At 48.8% G+C, this 24,862-nt stretch overlaps 1 protein-coding gene across 1 annotated transcript in view; it reads left to right on the forward strand.

Annotated features, from left to right (window-relative positions):
- The window catches only part of PCSK1N (proprotein convertase subtilisin/kexin type 1 inhibitor), a 93,669-nt gene that overhangs the window by 57,511 nt on the left and 11,296 nt on the right, over positions 1 to 24,862 (forward strand). The window contains exon 2 of the mRNA XM_085629602.1: positions 14,360 to 15,024. Within this exon, the coding sequence (XP_085485728.1) occupies positions 14,360 to 15,024 (665 nt within the window). The remainder of the gene's footprint in view (positions 1 to 14,359; positions 15,025 to 24,862) is intronic.

A 24,862-nucleotide genomic window follows, 5' to 3' on the forward strand; every position in this document is an offset into this window, starting at 1 on the left:
TGTCTCAGCTGCTCTCAGATTCTAGCATGGGTGGAAAACATTTCAAAGTATTGACGTAGGTTCAGAGAGCTGTTCATCTACCTTACCGGACATAGAAAATGACCTCTGCTCCCTAGCCACAATTCGCCAAAATAACTTAGAAAGTGCTTCGTTCATCCAAAGGTCTCATGGTGAAGAGTTAGGAAACAGAAAAATACGTTTGAAGCTTCTTACTAAAAGACAAAAGAGTCTGCCTTGGGTCTAGAGGCAACTGGTTCCAAAAGCTAGAGGGCAGGACCGAAAATGCACTCCTACCTTTAAGAGATTTTTAAACCTGGGGATCCGAAGTACAGTTTTCATATCCATCCATCTCCAGTCTCACATCTCAATCCATCTATCCACCCACCCATCCCTCTATGCATCCATCCACCCACCCACCCATCTATCCATCCATCCACCCACCCACCCATCTATCCATCCATCCACCCACCCACCCATCGATCCATCCACCCACCCACCCACCCGCCCACCCATCCATTCATCTATCCATCCATCCATCCATCCATTCATGTATCCTATCATCATCCATCTCCAGTCATCCATCCATCCATCCATCCATCCATCCATCTCCAGTCTCACATCTCAATCCATCTATCCACCCACCCATCCCTCTTTGCATCCACCCACCCACCCATCTATCCATCCATCTATCCATCCACCCACCCGCCCATCCATCCATCCATCCATCCATCCATCCATCCATCCATCCATCCATCGCCAGTCTCACATCTCAATCCATCTATCCACCCACCAATCCATCTATCCATCCATCCACCCACCCACCCATCTATCCATCCATCCATCCACCCACCCACCCACCCATCCATTCATCTATCCATCCATCCATCCATCCATTCATGTATCCTATCATCATCCATCTCCAGTCATACATCCATCCATCCATCCATCCATCCATTCCTTCTGGATCGACAGGTGAATATCAGACGCTGCAAAGTGGGTCCTTACCCCGCATGCCTTTAATCAGCAGGCTTCACAACGCATTGGCCTTTACAATACGTTGTAATACAACACAAGGCTTATGTATCAGACTTTACAATATGGCGTAAAAGGTGGCGATTTAGATATATTTTCTAGGCGGGGGATTGCCTCCCAAAACCACTTTTTCTGTTTTGGGGGTAACCCTCCAACATCCCCCTTTTAAACTCCCTTTACCTATACCCACTGCTGAACCTTAAAAACCCTTATCCCCTGTACCTCTGCCCACCTCCAGTACCCTAAAACCCCTTGTTTCCCATTACCTCTACCCATCCCTGAGCCCTAAGTAAGATTTACCACCTTTATCTCTACTCACCAGTAAACTCTAAAATCCCCCTTACCTCCCTTTACAGCTACCTGCAGATGAACCCTAAAAAACCTTCCCCTCCCTCTAACTCTACCCACAAAAGCCCTTGCCTCCATTACCGCTACCCAACCCTAAGCCCTAAAATCACACTCACCTCTCTTTCCCTCTACCCGAACCTAAATCCCCTTTTAAGGAACATAAAAATATTATTTAAAAATCAAAAACTTACATGGTATGGGATGTGGGGTAAAGGTAAAAAACCATTAAATATACATACCTGTGTGGTATCTACCAGCATGGTAAAGACTGCGGGGTAAAGGTCACGCAAGTTAAAGACTGCGGGGTAAAGGTCACACACCTCTGCATCACTTCTCTAGGTTGGTGACATTTTAGACACACTGAAAGTGAAGACGGTCAAGTGGTGGCGTCACTGGACCTGGTCTTCTTCTGTCTCTCTTCCTAGCTTCACTTGAGAGTCCTACCAGGGCCTCCCGCCTGGCAACGGATACCCACCAGCTCCACCCTCTCCAACACCCCCTTGAAGGGCCTCACCGTGCTGTGCTGCTTTACTCTATGTTGTTGTGTAATCTTTGGCACTTATTGACATAGTGATTTACTCCGACATAATTTCACCAGTGAAGGCGGATATGACAAATGGAAACAAGCATTGGCAAAGCCAATAGGCAGACTTGCATTGTGATTTCCAAGCCCGGTCCATTTCATTTCGCAATGTTTTTTAGCAGTGGGTGGATGTCCCTGGGAAGCTGATCGCCAGCAGCAGCCAGGTGACAGGGCAAGGAACTGCTCACCCGTTGCTCACAATGTTAAAGGAGCGGGGAGAGTGGGCAGCATGAAGGAGAGTGGGCAGACTGGGAGGGAGTGGACAGACAGAGAGAACTGATAAACTTGTGAGAGTGGGCAGACAGGGAGAGAGTGGACAGACAGAGAGAACTGATAAACTTGGGAGAGTGGGCAGACAGAGAGGAGCTGATATACTTGGGAGAGTGGGCAGGCTGGGAGAGAGCGGGCAGACAGAGAGAGAGAATTGATATACTTGAGAGAGTGGGCAGACTGGGAGAGAGTGGGCAGACAGAAAGAGAGAAATCATATACTTGGGAGAGTGGGCAGACTGGGAGAGAGTGGGCAGACAGACAATTGATATACTTGGGAGAGTAGGCAGACTGGGGGAGAGTGGGCAGACAGAGAGAATTGATATACTTGGGAGAGTGGGCAGTCAAAGAGAGAGAATTGATATACTTGGGAGAGTAGGCAGACTGGGAGAGAGTGGGCAGAGAGAGAGAGGTAGAATTTATATACTTGGGAGAGTGGGCAGACTGGGAGAGAGTGGGCAGACAATTGCTATACTTGGGAGAGTGGGCAGACTGGGGGAGAGTGGGCAGACAGAGAGAATTGATATACTTGGGAGAGTGGGCAGTCAAAGAGAGATAATTGATATACTTGGGAGAGTAGGCATACTGGGAGAGAGTGGGCAGACATAGAGAGAGAAAACTGATATACTTGTGAGAGTGGGCAGACAGGGAGAGAGTGGGCAGACTGAGAGAGAGAATTGATATACTTGGGAGAGTGGGCAGACTGGGAGAGAGCGGGCAGAGAGAAAGAGAAATTATATACTTGGGAGAGTGGACAAACTGGGAGAGAGCGGGCAGACAGAAGAAGAGAAATGATATACTTGGGAGAGTGGCAGACATAGAGAGAGAAAACTGATATACTTGGGAGAGTGGGTAGACAGGGAGAGAGTGGGAAGACTGAGAGAGAGAATTGATATACTTGGGAGAGTGGGCAGACTGGGAGAGAGCGGGCAGAGAGAGAGAGAAATTATATACTTGGGAGAGTGGGCAGACTGGGAGAGAGCGGGCAGACATAAGAAGAGAAATGATATACTTGGGAGAGTGGCAGACATAGAGAGAGAAAACCGATATATTTGGGAGAGTGGGCAGACAGGGAGAGTGTGGGCAGACAGAGAAAGAGAAATTATATACTTGGGAGAGGGGGCAGACTGAGAGAGCACGGGCAGACAGACTGAGAATTGATGTACTTTGGAGAGTGGGCAGATTGGGAAAGAGTGGGCACACAGAAAGTAAGTGAGAACTGATCTACTGGGAAGACTGGGCAGACTCGGAGAGAGTGGACAGTTAGAGAGAGAATGAGTAGATAGAAACAGTGGGCCGACTGATCAAAATGGGTAGATTAGGGGAAATTAAATGGGGTTATGGAGTGCCTTTGGGGGTATTTATGTAAGGGCCTAGTGCCCTTAACAGGCTGCTGCCTACGAGCAGTCTATTCTGAAGCTTTAGACTTCATGGCACCCAACTGTACCCGGCACAAGCCTGCACATTCACTTAGGCCTGCCTCTCTGGCTCTCCGCAAGTGTTCCCTATGCGAGCTGTCGGTGTGGGTGGCAGGGCCCTTTCAGTGGCAGCCACAAGCATTTGGAACCCAACCTTCCCTAGCCTCCACATGGAACCTTCAGTTATTAAAGACTGGAAACTTTTAAAAAGATGGCTATTTGCCTTATAAATGTCTTTGACCCTTTTAGTTTTCTCTTGTTGCTGTCTTTCTGTGCCTATGCGCACCACCTCCCACTGCCAGCAGAGGGGGCTGTTCACATGACCCAGCACCAGTGTGTGACTCATAGCCACCCACGGCCGCTCATTAGTAGCGCTGCACTGTCACTCTCAGCTGGCTTTGTTTTATCAATTAATTAGAGAGGGCAGGCTGTCGCCGGGTGGAGGGGGTCTTGCTGATTGGGGGAGGGCAGGGAGGGAGGACAGCAGGAGTGCTGAATCTCTCTAATTATTTTGTTACTCACATCTCCGGGTGGGAATACTACAGGACTTACCGAAGCTCTTATATTTTAAGAGACAGGCTATCCATCACCGTGGTGACTATCCTTCACCGTTGTGACGGAGTAACCCTTCTGCCGAGATCTAAATCAGTCCCGCTGTCTAACAGAGCATGCCTCAAACTGCCACAGTCAGTACTTCCTCCAAGCTAGCACCCTCTGGCGAAAAAACAATACCCACCCCCTTGAGTCTCACCACGCATGGACTTGTGCATAAAATAGACACATTTTGTTTTTCATTAGTTTGTTAAAACAGTGTTTGCTCTTTCAGAGCTCCATAAGAGACAGGTGTATGTTACTGGCCCCATCAGATCATGAGGTCCGCGGATCTGCTTATTTACACATAGAGGGCCCGATTCACAGAATTAACTTAAGACAAAATCCTAAACTTACTACTTTTGGTATTCACAGAATGCACTTACTACTTTTGGTATTCACAGAATGCACTTACTACTTTTGGTATTCACAGAATGGATTTACGACTACTAACTTTACGTCCACACTCGGGCCGGAAATTCCGGCCCAGAGGAGGAGCTTCCGGCCCGAAGGCGGGGCTTCCGGCCCGGAGGTGGAACTTCCGGCCTGGGGGGGGGGGAGCTTCCGACCCAGAGGCGGAGCTTCTGGCCCTGAGGTGGAGATTTCGGCCATGGTTAAATCTCCGCCACCGGCCGGAATCCCCACCTCCAGGCCGGAAGCTCCGCCTCTGGGCCAGAAGCTCTGCCCCCAGGCCGGAAGCTCCGCCTCCGGGCCGGAATTTCCGGCCCGAGTGCGTACGTAAGGTTAGTAGTCGTAAATCCATTCTGTGAATACCAAAAGTAGTAAGTGCATTCTGTGAATACCAAAAGTAGTAAGTTTAGGATTTTGTCTTAAGTTAATTCTGTGAATCGGGCCCTCTGATTTGTCCCACCCCAAGTGTTACCAATAACCCGGTATCATAAATCTGGGGGTGGTTAAACCCAGTCCCCTTCCGCGGTCACTGTTAATGAGGGTGAAGGCCCGAGTTGTGTCTGCCAGGATCCCAACTGGTAACTTCCAGGTCAATCCTATGTCAGTGTGAAGTGTTTAAGTCACTGAGCCATCTTCCTAGACTGAAACATGTGCCCATCAAATGCACATGCTCAATAAAATTGAACTTTTATTCTCCATGAAGACTTACAATTTTTTGTCTTTTGATTACATTTACTCAGATACCTTCCTTCTGGCCTTCAAAGTCTACACTGCTCTCCAGAAAGTTATGTTAACTCCAAAAGATGTCCCTCCCCCTCATCATCCCCGCCTACCAGTGGATCAGTTAATTGCCTTTAAAACAATGTTTCTTCTTGCCTTCTCACTTTAGTAGCAAATCAATATTGCTAGCAATGCAGTGCTTAATTTGTCAACAATTAAGTGCCAGGGCCCTTATCAGGTGGCCACTGCAGCTTTTACCACCTATTGCCCCTGCCAGCGCTGCCAATGACAGTACAAACACAACTACTAACCCTCACACTCCTACAAGTGTGACAATTCAGACTATTCTAGGCCACGAAAGCTGTAAGAATGGGTTGGGTGGCGGGTAATAGTCATTTTTAATGTCTATTGAATTTATAAATAACTGCTGTTGTGCTCATCTCTAAATAAGATAAACAGCGCCACCATGTGGTAGACTGTCATAGGTGCCGGTGTTAACAATTAAGGGCTAGTGTTGAGCACCAGAAACCACCGGCTCAAATTAGGCACTGTGGCAACACATGTCAGACACTTGGATACCTGGCCATAGCTCATCCAGGGAGCTGTGATTCTTTTTGAAAGGCTTGGCCAGCTCCTTCTGCCCATCCCTAGGAATCCCATATAAATTACCACTAAATCAGTTTTGTTTTCGCCAACCTCTCTGGTGGCTGTAATAGCTTCAAGTGTTGATCCAGTTTTTCAGCTATAGCACTTCCTTTGTGTATTCCCAGCTGGGAGCTATCAGTTTCCTGACTGTACTCTCGGGTCCTATTGGCAAGGCTTGCCCATGTCTTTATTACATTGCCCGCCACTGCCACCAAGCCCCTTGGTAGAAGTCACACAACAGGGCGTAAAGGCTCAAAGCAAGGTTACGATCTGGGTTCAGATTTACTATGGCCTTGCATTGTCTTTGCATGACACAAGTCCTTGCAAGGCAATGCAAGTCCTTATCTGGGATTTACTAAGCCACGTAAAGCCACTTTGCATGATTTAGTAGATACAAAGTACTGCAATGCAGCACATAGCGCTGTCTTGGACTACTTAGTGTCAGCGAGGCATTCCATGGGTGCAGCATGGGCGTGCCAGTGCATCCACCAGTGGATTTTGATGCAATCAGGTATTTACTGAGGTCAGTAAACCTGGGATTATGCCAAAATGGTGCACCGTCCACACTCAGGGGTAACAAGGAGAAATGCGTTCATTTCTCTTTGTTACTTCCTTTGTCTATGTGCGATGCATTCCGCATCACGCACATAAAACATAAAAATGTCTTTACGGGCCATTTTTGTGCAGGAAGGCACCCCCTCCAGCACATAAATAATCCTGCTCTTAATGCAGGTACACTTGCAGCAAGGCACAAGGTTTCATGTGTAGGCACTAGGCAGCCTCAAGTGTGCGCTGCCTAGCGCCAACGTAAGGAGGAAGCAGAAGTGCACGATATATCAATAGATATGGCGTATTTCTGCTCTCTCCCTTTCACGCAACAGTGCCGCAACTTTGCTTGCTGCGCTGTGTGGCATGAAATATTAGTAAACAAGCCCCGGATATCTGCTAATCTCTTTCAGAACTGCTGAAATCCCAGATCCGTTAGGCAGAGCACATCACCCATCCCTGGGTGCCAGAGGTATCACAAAACGGCTCGGCGAAAGCCCCAAAAAAGGGGCGTGGTGGTGATGGCCGGGGAGGAGGTGGGATGATGACCGGATCCTGTGCTGCACTTCTCGCCTATTTCTACTGGTTTTTAATGGGGATGTCTTAGCGCCCGGGGGCCTTCAGACCCATCTCTCCTGATCTGTGCCTGATGTCCTCTGGCAAAACCATATTTTTCAAGGTTTTCCTTGTAGCACCACCTCCATAAACAAAGTTTTGAAGGGATATGGGATTTTTGTGACAATTGTGAATTCTAAAATTAGATGAAAACATTCTGCAGCACACACAGAAAAAGCAAAGCATCTCTTGTTATTGTTGTAGTGCAGGAAGCTGTCCCTTCCTGCACAAAAACAAACATCCCCAAGGGTGCCTGCGTTGGTGCTTGGCAGTCAATTGTGCGCCAGTGAAAGGGAGAGCCCAGGGGTCCGTCATATTGTTGTAAATATGATGCATCCCTGTGCTCTGAAAGTAACACAGCACAGCACAGCCAAATGGCTTGTGGCTTGTGGCTCTGCCCTGCGTTACTTTCTTGTAAATAAGGCCTGGGAGATTTTCCATTGTACCAGAGTCCCTGCCTGACTTTGCCTAACAGAAGTAGGGAAGGGAGGCTTCTGACCTTGTCCCAACTACAGTGTTATATTTCACTTCCTGCTGCTGGTATTTGAGGTCAGCCTTTGCAGCCTGAAGAATTTGTGATGTCCAAGAACATAACACCCCACAGAGAACCGCAAAGTACAATCCATGCAGCGTAGAGCCTGCTGTGCTAGTCCCTTCAGGGCCACACATATGGCAAGGCAATACCAGGGAGCTGCCTTAGGCATGACCAGCAGTGGGGTGCCAGGTTGCCCCTAGAAGAGTCAATACATACCACATTGCCAGGGAAGAGTGTGGCAAAGTTGCGTTTTGCCCAGGACGCTCTGAGCCCTGCTCCCTGTTCTAAAACCCCGAGCCTGGCTGTGTGCAGGGGGGTTGAGGGGGACTCGTTAGTTCTGTCTCCTTCTAATGCCTAGTTGCAAGGTGCCTGCTCCAAGTCTGATTCTCCCAACCCTAGATCTGCAAAGCCTGCGGTGAATGTTCCACGAGGTGCCTCTGCAGCTCTCAGCACCGACAGTCTTCTGTCCAAGCCCGCGCCCGCTATGAAAGCTTCATAAGCTCACAGGAAGTACTCCTCCTCCCTGCCCTTGGAAACACATCGCCCACTTCGAGCTTCTCAATCCTCACAAAACCCCTGGGTTCCATCCTTCCTCGCCGTGCCCCTCCCTGAGTCTCAGGGCTGAAACAGCAGGAGGTGTTGCAGGTCAGGCTGGAGGTGCCTCAGGAGTGGGGTGCATTGACCGAGTTCCTGCTGCATGTGATTCTCAGTGCTGGAAGGAAAGGAGGTGCCACAGATCACGGGTGAGGTACACTGGCAGCGCTGTGCTTGTGAGTCTCACCATTATATTAGCAAGAGGAGTTGCAGCACAGGGCTAAGAACATCGGCCGAGCCACGACCGTGATACAGTCCATTCGTCCCCTCTGGAAAGGAGGCTTGCCGAGGCGGCTATGGCAGCGTGCACGTGCTGCAAAGCCTCATGGGAAGAGACATCTCAAGTTAGCAGGTGACGGAGTCGAAAGAGATCAGACACAGACCACGTGACTGCGCATTATTGAGTTCAGTTCTCTGCCCAGCACCTCCAGGTTAGCATCGCCTTCTAATGAGGGGAATCATTCTGTTGTTTTCCTCTCAGACACTGCCTGCCTATCAGCAGTGGCCATGGTTACCATAGAAACATCGTCCCCTGCAGCCCATGGAGCACGCGTCGCGCTCTCAAGATGAGCGACGGCCCCCGTCGTTAACCTTGCTGCAAGAATAAGATTTTATAAAAATTAAAAAATAAAAGCAAGTTTTGGCCTTTAGTGACACCCCATTGAGCGGCTGCTTTCGAAACGCAACGATCCTGCCCACGTGACACCCCGCAACTTTTCGAGCACATTTGTTTATCCTCTCCTTTCAGCTCGAGTCGTGTTTTCCCCCAGAGCGCTCTGAATGTCTCCGTGCTTTGTGCTCGCGTCTTTGTGCGGTTGCCTCCCGCAGGGCCGCTTCTTTTTGTATTTTGTTTTATTTTACAATTTATAAAGCGAAACCCCAGGTGGCCTGTGCGCGCTCTGCAGATTCAATGAATAGTGCAATATAATACATTAAAAAAACATGAAGCTCCGGGAAATAAAAATAGAAAATTAAAAAATACGAGGAAAAGGAAAACCCTGCAGCAGTTACGCAACGAACAACCGATGCTCAGTATTAGACAAAAACGAGACTTCTGAGTCGCCAGAATGGGCAACTTAAAGATGTATCTTTTACACATTTTTGCAAAAGAGAAAAAGGTTGTTCAGTTGAACCACTAAAGACAGCGAGATTTTCAGGCTGTGCCTGCGAGTGCGCTGTCCAGACCTGAATCTACCACTCCCAGGACGTGTGCTGTATCCGCATCCGCTGTTCAATGCTTAATTCACACCGCCAGGAAGTGCGCTGTCCCTGGCGGAATTCACACCGCCTGGAAGTTCACTGGGAAGAGATGAATCCACCTCCACCAGGAAGTGTCCTGTATACGCATCCGCCGGAAGTGGAGCTGTCCAATGCTCAATTCACACCCGCCAGGAAGTACGCTGTCCATGGCTGAGTTCACACCGCCTGGAAATGCTCTGTCCAGTGCTGAATATACATCCCTCTGGAAGTGCACTGGGCAGTTCGAAACCCACCTCCGCTTGGAAGTGCACTGCCCAGTGCTGAACCCGGCTCCGGAAGTGCGCTGCCCAGTGCTAAATCCACATCCGCCTGGAAGTGCGCTGTTTAGTGCGGAATCCACCTCTGATTGGAAGTGCGCTGTCCTGTGCTTAATCTACCTCCACCTGAAGTGCGCTGTCCATTGAAGTATCGACATTCTCCTGGAAGTTCCTGTCCAGTTCTAAATCCACCTCCACCTAAAGTACGCTGTCCAGTGCTAAACCCACCTCCGCCAGGAAGCGCGCTGTCCAGTGCTGAATCCACCTCCGGAAGTGTACTGTCCAGTGCTGAATCAACATCCGCCTGGAAGTGCGCTGTCCAGTGTTGAATCCACTTCCACTTGGAAGTGCGCTGTCCAGTGCTGAATCCACCTCAACCTGGAGTGCGCTGTCCAGTGCTGAATCCTCCTAAACCTGAAGTGCGCTGTCCAGTGTTGAATCCACCTCCGCCTGGAGTGCGCTGTCCAGTGCTGAATCCTCCTAAACCTGAAGTGCGCTGTCCAGTGTTGAATCCACCTCCGCCTGGAAGTGCGCTGTCCACTGCTGAATGCACCTCCTCTTGGAAGTGCGTCTTCCGTTGAGGAATTCACACCTCCAGATAGTGCTGCCTCCCGCTGTAATCACACCAGCCGAGCATTATTTTGCAGTGCTGAAATCACAACAGCCGAAAAGTGATGTCCAGTGATGAAATCAACAGCAGGGAAGAAGTGCAGTACTGCTGAAACCAACACCAGGAAAGTAGTCCAGTAAAGTGCTTAAATTAAACCCTTCTGAAAGTGCTGCCCATCGCTGAAATTCACATCGCCAGGAAGTGCGCTGTCCAGTGCTGTATCCACACCCGCCAGAAGTGTTGTCTCGTGCTGTAACCAAACCAGCCAATAAATCGTGTGTGGTGCTAAAATCACAGCAAGCAGGAAGTGCTGTCAACCTTAAAATCAACACTCGGCCAGAAGAGCAGCGCTGAAACCACACTAGGCAGAAAGTACGGCCAAGTTCTAAATGTACTCTAGGTTTGAACTGGTCTGCTGTGTTGACTTTACCCCCCTCGTCTATCCATCGCTGAAATAAAAACTAGGCGAAACGTGCAGGGAAGGGCTGCAATCGAACCAGACAGGAAGTTCTGTTGTTCAGTGACGCAAATACTCCCGTCGAGAACAGCCGTCAGTATTGAAACCACAGCAGGGAGCGAGTGCGGGCCCGTCCTGAAATTACACCCGGCAGGGACTGCGCTGTCCAGTGCTGAAGTAAGGACAGGAAAATAGTGCGTTCAGTGCTGTAACTGCACCCCCCAGAAAACACTGTCACTCCTGAAATCACACCTGGGGACGTATTACAGGATTGACCCGGGGATGCAACGGGCGTTTGCGCCCGCTTTGCGCGCCCCTGGGGCACTTTGTTATTACAGAAGGGGCCGCAGACGCTTGTGCGGCCTCTTCTGTAATACCAATAGCGCTGGCGCACACAAAGGTCCAGCCCTATCAAAGGGGATACCCTCATTTGAATGGGGGTGTGGTCCCATGCAAATTAGGGAATCCCTTTGCCTCTGTGCCTGCGCCGTATTACTGAAGTGGGTGCAGAGGCAAAGAAGCTGTCAGGAGGCGCACTGACAGTGCACCACCTGATAGCAGCCTTCTGGAGGGGGAAAGGGGCCATGAACCCCCCAGACATCCCATTGCAGGTGGGTGCAGCCACTCACTGCACCCGCATACAAGGGGATCTCTAATCCCCCTTAAAAGTGCCGGTGGCTGCACTGTGAAACACAGAGAGGCTTTAAAGCAACCCTTTCATTTCTCACATGAATGCCCTGCCCCCAGGGCAGCATGAGTTTGCGGCTGCCCACTGGGGCAGCACAATCATCCTAATATGAAGCATTTTCCTTATTTGCATATGGGTGCACTTTCCCTGTTTGTGCCCAGCGCACCTTAAACAAGCGCTTCAGGCGCAAACAAGGAAAGTGCGCCCTATCACATAGAATGCACTGCCCCCAGGGAAGTGCTGCCCAGTACTGAAATCAACGCACAGGAAGAGCCGTCCAGTGCTGAATTCAAAGCAGGCAGGAAGTGCTGCTCTGTGCTGAAATAAAAGCAGACAGGAAGTGCTGCTCAGTGCTGAAATAAAAGCAGGCTGGAAGTGCTGAAATTACACCAGGCACTGAGTGCTACGCTGGGCTATGATGACTACAGGCAAGCAGTGGTGCCCAGTGCTAAAATAAAAACAGACAAGGAGAGCTGAAGTCACCGCCGGCAATGAAGTGTGCTGTCAAGTGCTGTGTTGTACATAATTGAAATCACACGAGGCGGGAAAGTGTTGTCCAGTGCCTAAGTCATGAGAGAGGGAGTGCTGCTCAGGGCTGGATGTACTGTAAGGTGGAAGTGTGATGACCAGTGTCCCACTGTCCAGTGATCAGCAGACTGGGAGCAGGGATGCTTTGTCTAATGCTGAATCAAAAACCAGCCAGGAAGTGCTGTTCATCACTGCAGCCAGGAAGTGTGCTGTCTGTGTCTGAAAGCACTGCAGGCAAGAATAAAATAACGCGCAGGAGCATCCGAGGAGCAGCGGAACTGGCCTATAGTCAAGCAGACAGCATCCTTGGCAGTCACATAAGTAGCAGTGCTTATGCTGTATCTGACTACTTGTTGAAATATATTTTGACTGAGTACCAGAATGCATCTGGGTCATGCACATAGCACGCCTCTTATTGTTGAGGGTTACAGGGTCACCTGCTTAGAGAACTCATAAGACGTATCAGGGTCTTTGGAATTCAACTTTCATCTATATCTAGCATTTGGGAAATTTCCCAGTTTTGATGTGTGTCCTCACAATGATAGAGGTCTCATTGGGCTCTTTCTAGGTCTTCATCTAGGTTCATTGGGCTCTTCCTAGGTACCCAGTATTCAAACAATAGGAGAGGCAGAAGATCAGAAGACAGGACAATAAAGCAATTCAGTTTATTATTATGATCCATATACTGATGGGACCATTGGAAAACCTTGTGTGTGGCATATGAACCCGAGGAGTCATCTAACAAGGAGCAATATTTGCTAGATTTCAAGTTGTGGGAGACATCAATTCTTTTCCTGAAGAAGGTGGTTTGGATCATTAAAACCCACCCAAACGTGTCGATGAAGAAACGTCTATACACTAAATCGACTCAACATTGGTTGTAACAAGAGACTTTTTTAGGTCTTGCCTTTTCTTGCGGGCAGCTCGGCAACATTAAGTTGGCAAGCGCGATCGTGAATTGGTGTCCTCTTGTGTGATAGTCGGGTGCTAGGAGGGCACCCAGCTAAATTTTCCCAATGCCGGCGGTCATGAGTGGTGGTGACCATTCACAGTGGAAAAAATGCCACTCGGGTATAAAATCTTCTCAAGTGGCAGCAAAATGAACTCAAGAAGCAGCGCCCTCTGTGGTGCTGTTCATGCACATTTTTCAGCACGGCACTAGCTCCTGGAGTTAAAAACCATGTACGAGCAGTGTGACATGCAGTTTTCTGCCCTTTCGCAGAACTCCATGGAATCTCGGGGGAGTGAAACTCTGTGAGTTCTGCCCACCCCTTGTTCCCAACAAAATCCTTTTCCCAGCTCCCAAATGTAGACAATGTCTCCTCAGGAAACCAGTCAGAGTACTATGTAGAGGGTACCATAATGTGGTAAGTCAAGTGGAAGGAACAAGGCAGAGTAGATCTGTCGGGAAACCCTCAGATATTCTTCTCTGTATTTATCTTTGATGTCATCAATGATGTAATCTGAGATGTCCCTGGTAATATCACTTGCGATCATGAGCAGTGCATGATGGGGATGTGAAATATGGTTACTGTTACCAGTGGTGTAGCTAGCCGTACTGCCAACCAGGCCGGCCCCTAAGTCCGTCCCCCCCCCCCACCCCAGCTACACCTCTTTGTGTATCTAACAATAACTGGTCAATTTTAGGGGGTTTATGTTTTATATCATAACCATAACTTCATTTCAGCTGTGTTTTTAAACAAATGTTAATGACTTATGAGAAAAAGTGTTGTTCATCCCAGTGTGAGAGGTTGGTCTATTTATTCAGAAGTCCATGAAGACAAAGATTCAGAAGAAACACTACATAGAAATGTGGTAGCACAATATCCACATCTATTTTATGGAAATAGTTCGAACTTGCAGTTGCCAAACCCATCAAAATCCTAGGATTTGCTGGAACATTGCAGATCTCTTTACGTTTGGGGCAAAATGAGGAATTACCAGGGGTATTTGAGCCACAATCAACAATTCCATGGCCATTCAGTTTTTAGTAGACCATCAGGATCCAACTCATAACGGATCAGAATTTCCTCACACCCTAGAGTTACCAGCACCCCTTGTAACTCCAGGACTTGGGGCATAAAGGCCTACTTAGGATGGCGCTCATAATGAGACCTTTAGTTATTAAGCTGTGCTTTGACCACTGAATCAACTGAGAGTCACTCTCTTAACTCCTCAGATCCCTATGTATTGTTTAACAATGTGGTACCTGTTGCCCTTTTCTTTGACAATGTCTCCTTTTTGTTCCACAGCCTTTGGCAAATGGGCCGCGGAGTCCTGGCCAAGAAGACGTGGGAGCCACCCGGCGCTTCCGGCGTGATCTCCAGATGAGCCTGCCCTACGAAGCAGAGATGATGGCCTATCCGCAGGCAGAGGCGATGCGAACCAATGAGGCCTACTACCCAGAGATGAGCGAGGCGATGTTGGCGAGGCTGGCAGGCCTGCAACAGGATGAAAGGCTGGCCCAGGCACTGGAGCGGCTAGGCAGTACGGGCAGGACAGAGGCAGGCATGGAGCGGCTGGCGCCAAGCGGACGGGAACAGGAGGAGCGCCTAGCTTTACAGCAGATGATGGAGGAAGGGAGGCGCAGGGACAAGGAGGCCCTCTACCTGGCCAACTTGCTGCGGTTCTGGAATGACATGAATCAGGCGAGAGGCTATAGCGACCAGCTTGCAGGGCAGTCCAGGGCAGCCAAGGCAGAGAACAGCTTCCCAGGTGCCTACCCTGACTACGATGAGACGGCTTTGGCATCCAACGTGGTCAAGACCCCCAGTTCTAGAAACCAGCTGAATGCGCAGATGGCGCAGGCCCTCCTCAACAGATACCGACAAGAAGGTGGATTTGAAGCTTCCCCCTCCCGCATGGATCTGGAAGAACCCAACGAGGAAGATGGGCAAATGGATGAGGAAGTCTTAAGGTACACATCGGTGTGATTTGTTATGAAATGTGACTAACTCTCTGATGGTTGGCTTTAGAGAAGAATAGTGTCCTGGATTGGAAGCTACCAGGGGTGAGGGTGGGTTAGGGGTGTTTTCATACCCAGAAAGGTCTAATCAAGTCAAGCATTCCTTAATTTCTGACCATTTTACAATTTGATAAAGCTTAATAACATTTCACATAAAGGAATACGTGCATTCCAATAATAGTGACTCAACACCAGCTCATCAGTTTAACAATCACAGCGGTTGCACCACCATGGAGTGAGTACTCAATGCATCTGAAAGACAATTCATCAAGGTGGTAGCTCTTGCAGGATTATACTTAGCTGCTATCTCCAAATCAGGCCATTGGTCCTAATTTCGGATAGCAAAGGCGCCTGATGCCCTGATTATGAGTGTATCCATTAACTACTTTTACCATCGATAGCTTGATTAGTGCTTCCTATCTTGGTTTTATTTTTGACCATTAAAAAATGGCCCAAAGCCTTTGTAGAGTCTGGAGCAGACTCTGGCTAAAGTATCGGCCTGGACCCCAGCCAAAGGTCTCACTTGTTTACAACTGAGCTTTGACCTCCATATTTGTCACTATTGCGCTAGATTTGATAAGCCACGAAGAGCCACACATGGTGGCTTTGCGTGGCTTAGTAAATTTGACTTCAGCGCCTGCATTGCCTAGTTGTTTGGTAAATCTAGGCCCTAGCTTCTGCCCTTTTCCTTATCCTTTAAGGATGAATTGTTTTTTTAATCATTCCAGGAAGGAGAGAGGGGTCCAATATTAGAACCCAACAACCTTGAATACCACCTTGAGATGGGGTGGGCTTCTATTAGCTATGAAAGACACACTCCTAATTTAAACATTTAAAAGGAGGATCCTGATTGAAGTGAATTGGAGGAGGAGGCTGAGGATCAGTGCCCAGTTATTCCTCTGGCTTTGGTGCCCCGGGCTCACCGCTGGTCTTTAAACCCAGGGAGATGTCCTGTCTTGAGACGCGGATCCATTCGCGCAGTCAGGTGGACATTCAGTAGAGCGTCACCAGTGCACAGGGATCTTCTTACAAAAAAGAGGGTTAGTGGAAGGCGTGTGTCAGAGTGAGTGAGGTCAAGGAAGAGGAGAAAGATCGCCAGGGGATGGAGAACCTTGAGCCATGACAACATCATGGTTGGATACACTCGGTGAGGTTGGAAGACACAAGGCAGGATCTTGCAGTTCTCTATGCAGACAGATCCATTCCATAGGTCAAAAATGGTAGACTTCCTTCAGCTGTGGCTCTTCCTTCAGCAGCGGCTATTCCTGTGGGTGGGACATATAGTGGTCTGCTACTCCTGCAGGTTTGGCATGCAGTGTTCTCGCATTCTTGCAGGTGTGGCATACAGGGCTCTGGTATTCCTGTTGGTGTACAGGGCTCTGGTATTCCTGTTGGTGTGGTGTATAGTGGTCTTGTATTCCTGTGGGTGTGGGGTACAGTGGTCTTGTATTCCTGTGGGTGTGGGGTACAGTGGTCTTGTATTCCTGTTGGTGTGGCGTACAGGGCTCTGGTATTCCTGTTGGTGTGGCGTACAGGGCTCTGGCATTCCTGTTGGTGTGGTGTACAGGGCTCTGGTATTCCTGTTGGTGTGATGTACAGGGCTCTGGCATTCCTGTTGGTGTGGTGTACAGGGCTCTGGTATTCCTGTTGGCGTGGTGTACAGGGCTCGGGCTCTGGCATTCCTGTTGGTGTGGTGTACGGGGCTCTGGTATTCCTGTTGGTGTGGTGTACAGGGCTCTGGTATTCCTGTTGGTGTGGTGTACAGTGGTCTTGTATTCCTGTGGGTGTGGGGTACAGTGGTCTTGTATTCCTGTGGGTGTGGCATACAGGGCTCTGGTATTCCTGTTGGTGTGGTGTACAGGGCTCCGGTATTCCTGCAGGTGTGGTGGACAGGGCTCTGGTATTCCTGTTGGTGTGGTGTATAGTGTTCTGGTATTCCTGTTGGTGTGGCGTGCAGTGGTCTGATGTTCCTGTGGCATACAATGATCTGGTAATCTTGTTGGTGTGGTGTACAGAGGTCTGGTTTTCCTGCTGATGTGGTGTATAGTGATGAGCCATTCCTACACTCGTCTGCTAGTCCTGCAGCTGCAGTGTACAGTGGTCTTTTTTATTCCTTTTGGTGCAGTGCACAGGGGTCTGCTATTCCTGTGGGTGTGGTGTACAGTGGTCTGGAAATACTCCAGGTGTGGTGTGCAGTGGTCTTATATTCCTGCAGATTTGGCATGCAGTGGTCTGGTATTCCTGTGTGTGTGGCGTACAGTAGTATGGTATTCCTGAGGGTGTGGTGTACAGTGGTCTGGTATTCCTGTGGTCTTGTATTTCTGTGGGTGTGGTATACAGTGGTCTGGTCTTTTTATTCCTGTGGTTGTGGTGTACAGTGGTGTAGTATTCCTGTGTGTGTGGCATACAGTGGTCTGATATTCCTGTGTTTGTGGCATACAGTCGTCTGGTCTTTTTATTCCTGTGGGTGTGGCATACAGTTGTCTAGTATTCCTGTGGGGGTGGCGTACAGTGGATTAGTATTTCAGTGGGTGCCGTGCACAGTGGGCTAGTATTTCTGTGGGTGTGGCGTACAGTGATCTATTATTCCTGTTGGTGTGGCATATAGTGGTGTGTTATTCCTGTGGGCGTGGTGTACAGTGGTCTAGTATTCCTGTGGGTGTGCCGTACAGTGGTCTTGCATTGGTGTGGGGGTGGGGTACAGTGGTCTTGCATTCCTGTGGGTGTGGCGTACAGTGGTCTTATATTCCTGTGGGTGTGGGGTACAGTGGTCTTGTATTCCTGTGGGTGTGGCGTACAGTGGTCTGTTATTCCTGTTGGTGGGGCATATAGTGGTTTGGTATTCCTGTGGGTGTGGCGTACAGTGGTCTGTTATTCCTGTTGGTGTGTCATACAGTGGTCTTGTATTCCTGTGGGTGTGACGTACAGTGGTCTTGTATTCCTGTGGTTGTGGTGTACAGTGGTATGTTATTCCTACTGGTGTGGCATACAGTGGTCTGTTATTCCTGTTGATCTGGCATACAGTGGTCTTGTATTCCTGTGGGTGTGGCCTACAGTGGTCTTGTATTACTGTGGGTGTGGTGTACAAGGGTCTTGTATTCCTGTGGGTGTGGTGTACAGTGGTCTTGTATTCTTGTGGGTGTGGCATACAGTGGTCTGGTATTCCTGTGTGTGTGGCGTACAGTGGTCTGGTATTCATGTTGTTGTGCAATACAGTGTTCTGTTATTCCAGATGGTGTGGCATACAGTGGTCTTGTATTCCTGTGGGTGCTGTGTACAGTGGTCTTATATTCCTGTGGGTGTGGCGTACAGTGGTCTTGTATTCCTGTGGGTGTGGCGTACAGTGGTCTAGTATTTCGGAGGGTGTGGGGTACAGTGGTCTAGTATTACCGTGGGTGGGCGTACAGTGGTCTGGTATTCCTGTTGATCTGGCATACAGTGGTCTTGTATTCCTGTGGGTGTGGCCTACAGTGGTCTTGTATTACTGTGGGTGTGGCCTACAGTGGTCTTGTATTACTGTGGGTGTGGTGTACAAGGGTCTTGTATTCTTGTGGGTGTGGCATACAGTGGTCTGATATTCCTGTGTGTGTGGCGTACAGTGGTCTGGTATTCATGTTGTTGTGCAATACAGTGGTCTGTTATTCCAGATGGTGTGGCATGCAGTGGTCTTGTATTCCTGTGGGTGCTGTGTACAGTGGTCTTATATTCCTGTGGGTGTGGGGTACAGTGGTCTTGTATTCCTGTGGGTGTGGCGTACAGTGGTCTAGTATTTCGGTGGGTGTGGGGTACAGTGGTCTAGTATTACCGTGGGTGGGCGTACAGTGGTCTGGTATTCCTGTGGGTGTGGCGTACAGTGGTCTAGTATTACTGTGGGTGGGCGTACAGTGGTCTGGTATTCCTGTAGATTACTTTGAGTCCTTCTCACATTCAGTATGTCTTTGTATTGCTAAGGATGTTGCCCACTGTGGTCCAGTATCTCCATGGCATCACCTCTGGATGTGGTGCTCCATAATGCGGCCTCTCTTTGGGGTTGGTTTGCCGGTGGTCCCACGGCATTGGCCAGTGGTATTCACCTGCTAAGCTCTGGTCTTCGCTCTGGTGTTCCTGTGTTGTGACTCCGGGTGTAGTTCACGTTTGTTGTTCCTGTGTTAAGTTTTGCTTGGGGTGGGTGTTGCCTGGTGTTTCTGTGGTTGTAGCCAGCTGTGGCCCAGTGTTTCTCTCGTATTGATTCTTTAGTAATGTTCAGCTGGTGACTTATCGTGCTGGGTTGTGTTGCCTCAAGTTGCCATTGCCCAGTAAGCCCTCTGAATGGTTACACGTGCCCGGATGGACAGGGCGATGATGTATTTTTAGATTCCTTTCTGAGTATCTAGTTGTCCGGGTCAGGATGGGATGTTTCAAGGACATAGCTTTAAAAAAGAGTTTATGGGTTTTTAATCCAATTTTTCTACTTTGAATTTTCGTCATATCACATTATGCTCACGAAACATCTGGAATTGTATGCTTCAGCCCCCCCTGACAGCTGTAAGGTTTATGCGTGTTTTGCCTTTGTTCTTGCCCTTGTTCTGGGCTTCGACTGTAAGAAATAGTATGAGATCTTTAATTATGTGTCATTAAGAACCACAGCCTTGTAATGACTTATTGACATTTTCTTGCTGATTTTCTTACCCCAGTGCTCTTGTGGTCGCCATCATTTTAATTACCCAAAAATAGCATTTAAAATGAATTTAAATTGAATTGGAAGTGACACACGGTGGCCTGGTACTGCTGTGTTTTTGGTCTAGATGTGGCACACTGCGCACTGGTATACTTGTGGTATTAGTCATCTGGATAGGCACACTGTGGACTCGCACTCCTGTGGCATCGGCTCTGACTGTGGCACTCTGTGGACTGGGACACTGTGGACTGGCACTCCTGTGGCATCGGCTCTGACTATGGCACACTGTGGACTGGCACTCCTGTGGCATTGGCTCTGACTATGGCACACAGTGGACTGGCACTCCTGTGGCATTGGCTCTGACTATGCCCCACTGTGGACTGGCATTCCTGTGGCATTGGCTCTGACTATGGCAAACTGTGGACTGGCATTCCTGTGGCATCGGCTCTGACTATGGCACACTGTGGACTGGCACTCCTGTGGCATTGGCTCTGACTATGGCACGCTGTGGACTGGCATTCCTGTGGCATCCACTCTGACTATGGGACACTGTGGACTGGTAATCCTGTGGCATTGGCTCTGACTATGGCATGCTGTGGACTGGCATTCCTGTGGCATTGGCTGTGACTATGGAACACTGTGGACTGGCATTCCTGTGGCATACGCTCTGACTATTGCACACTGTGGACTGGCATTCCTGTGGCATGGGCTCTGACTATAGCACACTGTGGTCTAGCACTCCTGTGGCATCCGCTCTGACTATTGCACAATGTGGACTGGCATTCTTGTGGGATCGGCTCTGACTATGGCACATCATGGACTGGCACTCCTGTGACATCGGCTCTGACTATGGCACACTATGGACTGGCACTCCTGTGGCATTGGCGCTGACTATGGCACACCATGGACTGGCACTACTGTGGCATTGGCTCTGACTATGGCACACAGTGGACTGGCACTCCTGTGGCATCGGCTCTGACTATAGCCCACTGAGGACTGGCATTCCTGTGGCATCGGCTCTGACTATGGCACACCGTTGACTGGCATTCCTGTGGCATTGATTCTGACTATGGCACTCTCTGGACTGGCATTCCTGTGGCATCGGCTCTGACACACTGTGGACTGGCACTCCTGTGGCATCGGCTCTGATTATAACACATTGTGGACTGGCACTCTTGTGGCATTGATTCTGACTATGGCACACTGTGGACTGGAATTCCTATGGCATTCGCTCTGACTATGCCCCACTGTAGATTGGCACTTCTGTGACAATGGCTGTGACTATGGCACACTGTGGACTGGCACTCCTGTGGCATCGGCTCTGACTATGGCACACTGTGGACTGGCATTCCTGTGGCATTGATTCTGACTATGGCATACGGTGGACTGACACTCCTATGGCATAGGCTCTGACTATGGCACATCATTGACTGCCACTCCTGTTGCATCGGCTCTGACTATGGCACACCAAGGACTGGAATTCCTGTGGCATCGGTTCTGACTATGACACACTGTGGAATGGCACTCCTGTGGCATCAGCTCTGACTATGGCACACTGTGGACTGGCACACCTGTGGCATTGGCTCGGACTCTGGCACACTGAGGACTGGTATTCATGGGGCACTGACTATGGCACACTGTGGACTGGCACTCCTGTGGCATTGGATCTGACTATGGCACACTGTGGACTGGCATTCCTGTGGCATTTATTCTGACTATGGCACGCTGTGGACTGGCATTCCTTTGGCATTCGCTCTGACTATGCCCTACTGTGGACTGGTATTCCTGTGGCATTGGCTCTGACTATGGCACACTGTGGACTGGCATTCCTGTGGCATTGACTCTGACTATGGCACACTGTAGACTAGCATTCCTGTGGCACTGACTCTGACTATGGCACACTGTAGACTGGCATTGACTCTGAATATAGCACACTATAGACTGGCATTCCTGTGGCATTGACTCTGACTATGGCACATTATTCCTGCGGTAGTGGCTCTGGATGTGGTGGACTGGTATTCCTGTGGTGTTGCATAAAATATTGCATTGTTTTGTTGAGCATTTCTGTGTTATTGATTGTTTGTGGCACCCTGTGGCCTGGTATTCCTGTAATGCTGTTGTATTTCTCTACTATTGACTATAGGTTTGGTCCATAGTGGACTGGTGTTCCTGTGGTGTTGGTCAGGATGTTCTACTTTGTGGTTTGGTATTCCTGTGTTTATTGATTGAATGTGGTACACAGTGGTATAGTATTAATGGAATGTTGCTGCATTTCTGGGGTATTGGCTATAGTTGTGGTCCGCGGTGTACTGGTACTCCTGTGGTATTGATCAGGATGTTGCATCCTGTTGTTGGGTGTTTCTGTGTCAGTGATTGGGATGTGGTTCCCTGTGGTTTGGAATTCCTGTGTTATTGCTGGTTGTGGCGCCATGTAGTCTGGTATTCCTGAGGTGTTGCTCAGAATGCTGCATCCTCTTGTTGGGTATTTCTGTGTCATTGAATGGGATGTGGCTCCCTGTGGTTTGGTATTCCTGTGTTATTGTTGGTTGTGGCACCATGTCGTCTGGTATTGCTGCAGTGTTGGTCGGGTTGCTGCATCCTGTTGTTGGGTATTTCTGTGTCAGTGATTGGGATGCGGCTCCCTGTGGTTTGGTATTCCTGTGTTATTGTTGGTTGTGGCACCATGCCGTCTGATATTGCTGTGGTGTTGCTCAGCATGCTGCATCCTCTTGTTGGGTATTTCTGTGTCAGTGATTGGGATGTTGGTCCCTTTGGGTTTGTATTCCTGTGTTATTGTTGGTTGTGGCACCATGTCGTCTTGTATTGCTGCAGTGTTGGTCGGGATGCTGCATCCTGTTGTTGGGTATTTCTGTGTCAGTGATTGGGATGTGGCTCCCTTTGGGTTTGTATTCCTGTGTTATTGTTGGTTGTGGCATCATGCCGTCTGATATTGCTGTGGTGTTGGTCAGGATGATGCATCCTCTTGTTGGGTATTTCTGTGTCAGTGATTGGGATGCGGCTCCCTGTGGTTTGGTACTCCTGTGTTATTGTTGGTTGTGGCACCATGTCGTCTTGTATTGCTGCAGTGTTGGTCGGGATGCTGCATCCTCTTGTTGGGTATTTCTGTGTCAGTGATTGGGATGTGGCTCCCTTTGGGTTTGTATTCCTGTGTTATTGTTGGTTGTGACATCATGCCATCTGATATTGCTGTGGTGTTGGTCAGGATGCTGCATCCTGTTGTTGGGTATTTCTGTGTTATTGATTGGGATGTGGTACCCCGTAGACTGCTATTCGTGTGGGGACGGTCGGGATGCAGCACTTTGTGGTAAATACATACAGCACCTAGTTGGTCTGTTCGTAAGTTACATGTAATAAGCCTCAGTCAGGCATCATGAGTCCAAACAGGGGAGGAGAGACGCCTGTAGTCACACTTTCCTCAAGGCTACTCCCTCATTGCGGGGTAACTGACCGCCAATGGTACCGCGAGCCTTTGAGGAAAGTGTGACTACAGGCGTCTCTCCTTCCTTCTTTGGACTCATGATGCCTGACTGAGGCTTATTACGTATAACTTAAGAACAGACCGACTAGGTGCTGTATGTATTTATTTTCATATTTTATTAATCTCTACTCTCCCTTGAGAAAAGGATATCACATAGACTAAAGGAGTGGTAACAGGGAGTAACCCCCTTAGGTCCTGATGATAAGCCTTGGGCTAGGGCTTGAAACTAGACGACCAGAGAAACTGAGGGATATTATCCCAAGAGTCTCTCACCGTCCCCATTTTTTAGCCATATCGACTAGGGGATCCAATAAATAACACTCTTTCCCACTTGCCAGATAATATTTTATTCAGTGTTAGATATATATATATATATATTTAAAAAACACTCTGAGTTTGATGCATTCTGCATAGTCAAAGACACTCTCAGTGCTCCCATGTATCCGTCGGTCGCAGCACGCTCCTTTCAGTAGCGGGTTAGGGAAGAACCCTATGATGAAGCACGCCACCAAGGGGTAACCCTTATTTAAAAGAAATTAATTATTTCTTTCCCATTCGAGGTTGACACAATATTCCTCTGTCTTAAGAGTGATTCCTCTTCATTATTTGAATATACGTTTGGAGGATGAGTCCTGTCTGTTTTTCCTTCTATCTCCCATTTCGATGTTTACGTTATTGGAGGTATACCAGTACTCAAGATATAGTTCGCCCAGTGTGGTTCTGTTGTTCCTCATGAGGTGCCTGGGGTGTGGTCTCGTGGTTGCACCCTGTAGTCTTGCATCAGTGCATTTGATGTGATCTGGAATGCAGCCCAGTATAAAGATCATTAGCTGAGATTAAGTCAAGCATTAACTCTTCACTCTTTGCAGTCTTCATGGGTCTCCCTAAGATTTCGCACCCAGACCTGGGACTCAACCTCGCTGTGCCATTGGACTCAAGCTGCACATCACTTATAAGGCCCAACAAGGCAGATTACCAGGGCCTCACAATGAATGCAAGCAGGCGCTTGGAGAGCATTGGATATGGCATCCTGTGTTCTGGTATTCCTGTGGTCTGGATGTGGTACTGTGTGGTCCACTATTACTGTAATGTTTGCTTGGATGTGGTTCATCTGGTATGCCTGTAGAACTGCTTGGGACAAGGCGCCTAGGCCCAGATACTCAAAGGTTTAGCATCGGGTTAGTGTTACTTTTGTAACTCTAAACCGATGCTAAACCTTTTTTGGGGATTCAGAAACCAACGCAAATTGGTATTAGTGTTGGTTAGTATGGAAAGGTAACGGAAAGCAGCGCGAAACGCTGCTTTGCATTACTTTGCGTCAAGGGGGCATTACGTGGGTGGTACATGGCCGTACCCATGCTTTTTGTTGCTTAACCTTATTCTCAAACATCAGTAGAATGGGTTTTGCGCCAAAAATGTATGCCACTGAAAAGAAGGCATTAAACTGAGAAATGTTTTCATTTATTTGTGCTTTTCCGACTTTGTGCCGCACACATACAAAGCAGGAAAAGCTTTTTTCACTTGTCTAAGCAGAGTATTTTGTACATGAAGGATATCCTTCCTGTACAAAACCTATGCTGGACTCCCGCATACACCCTAGAGCTACAGCGCTAAGGTGTGTGCATGTCGCTCGG

Source organism: Triturus cristatus, chromosome 10, assembly GCF_964204655.1.
Source record: "Triturus cristatus chromosome 10, aTriCri1.1, whole genome shotgun sequence".
In the NCBI taxonomy this organism is placed as follows: Eukaryota; Metazoa; Chordata; class Amphibia; order Caudata; family Salamandridae; genus Triturus; species Triturus cristatus.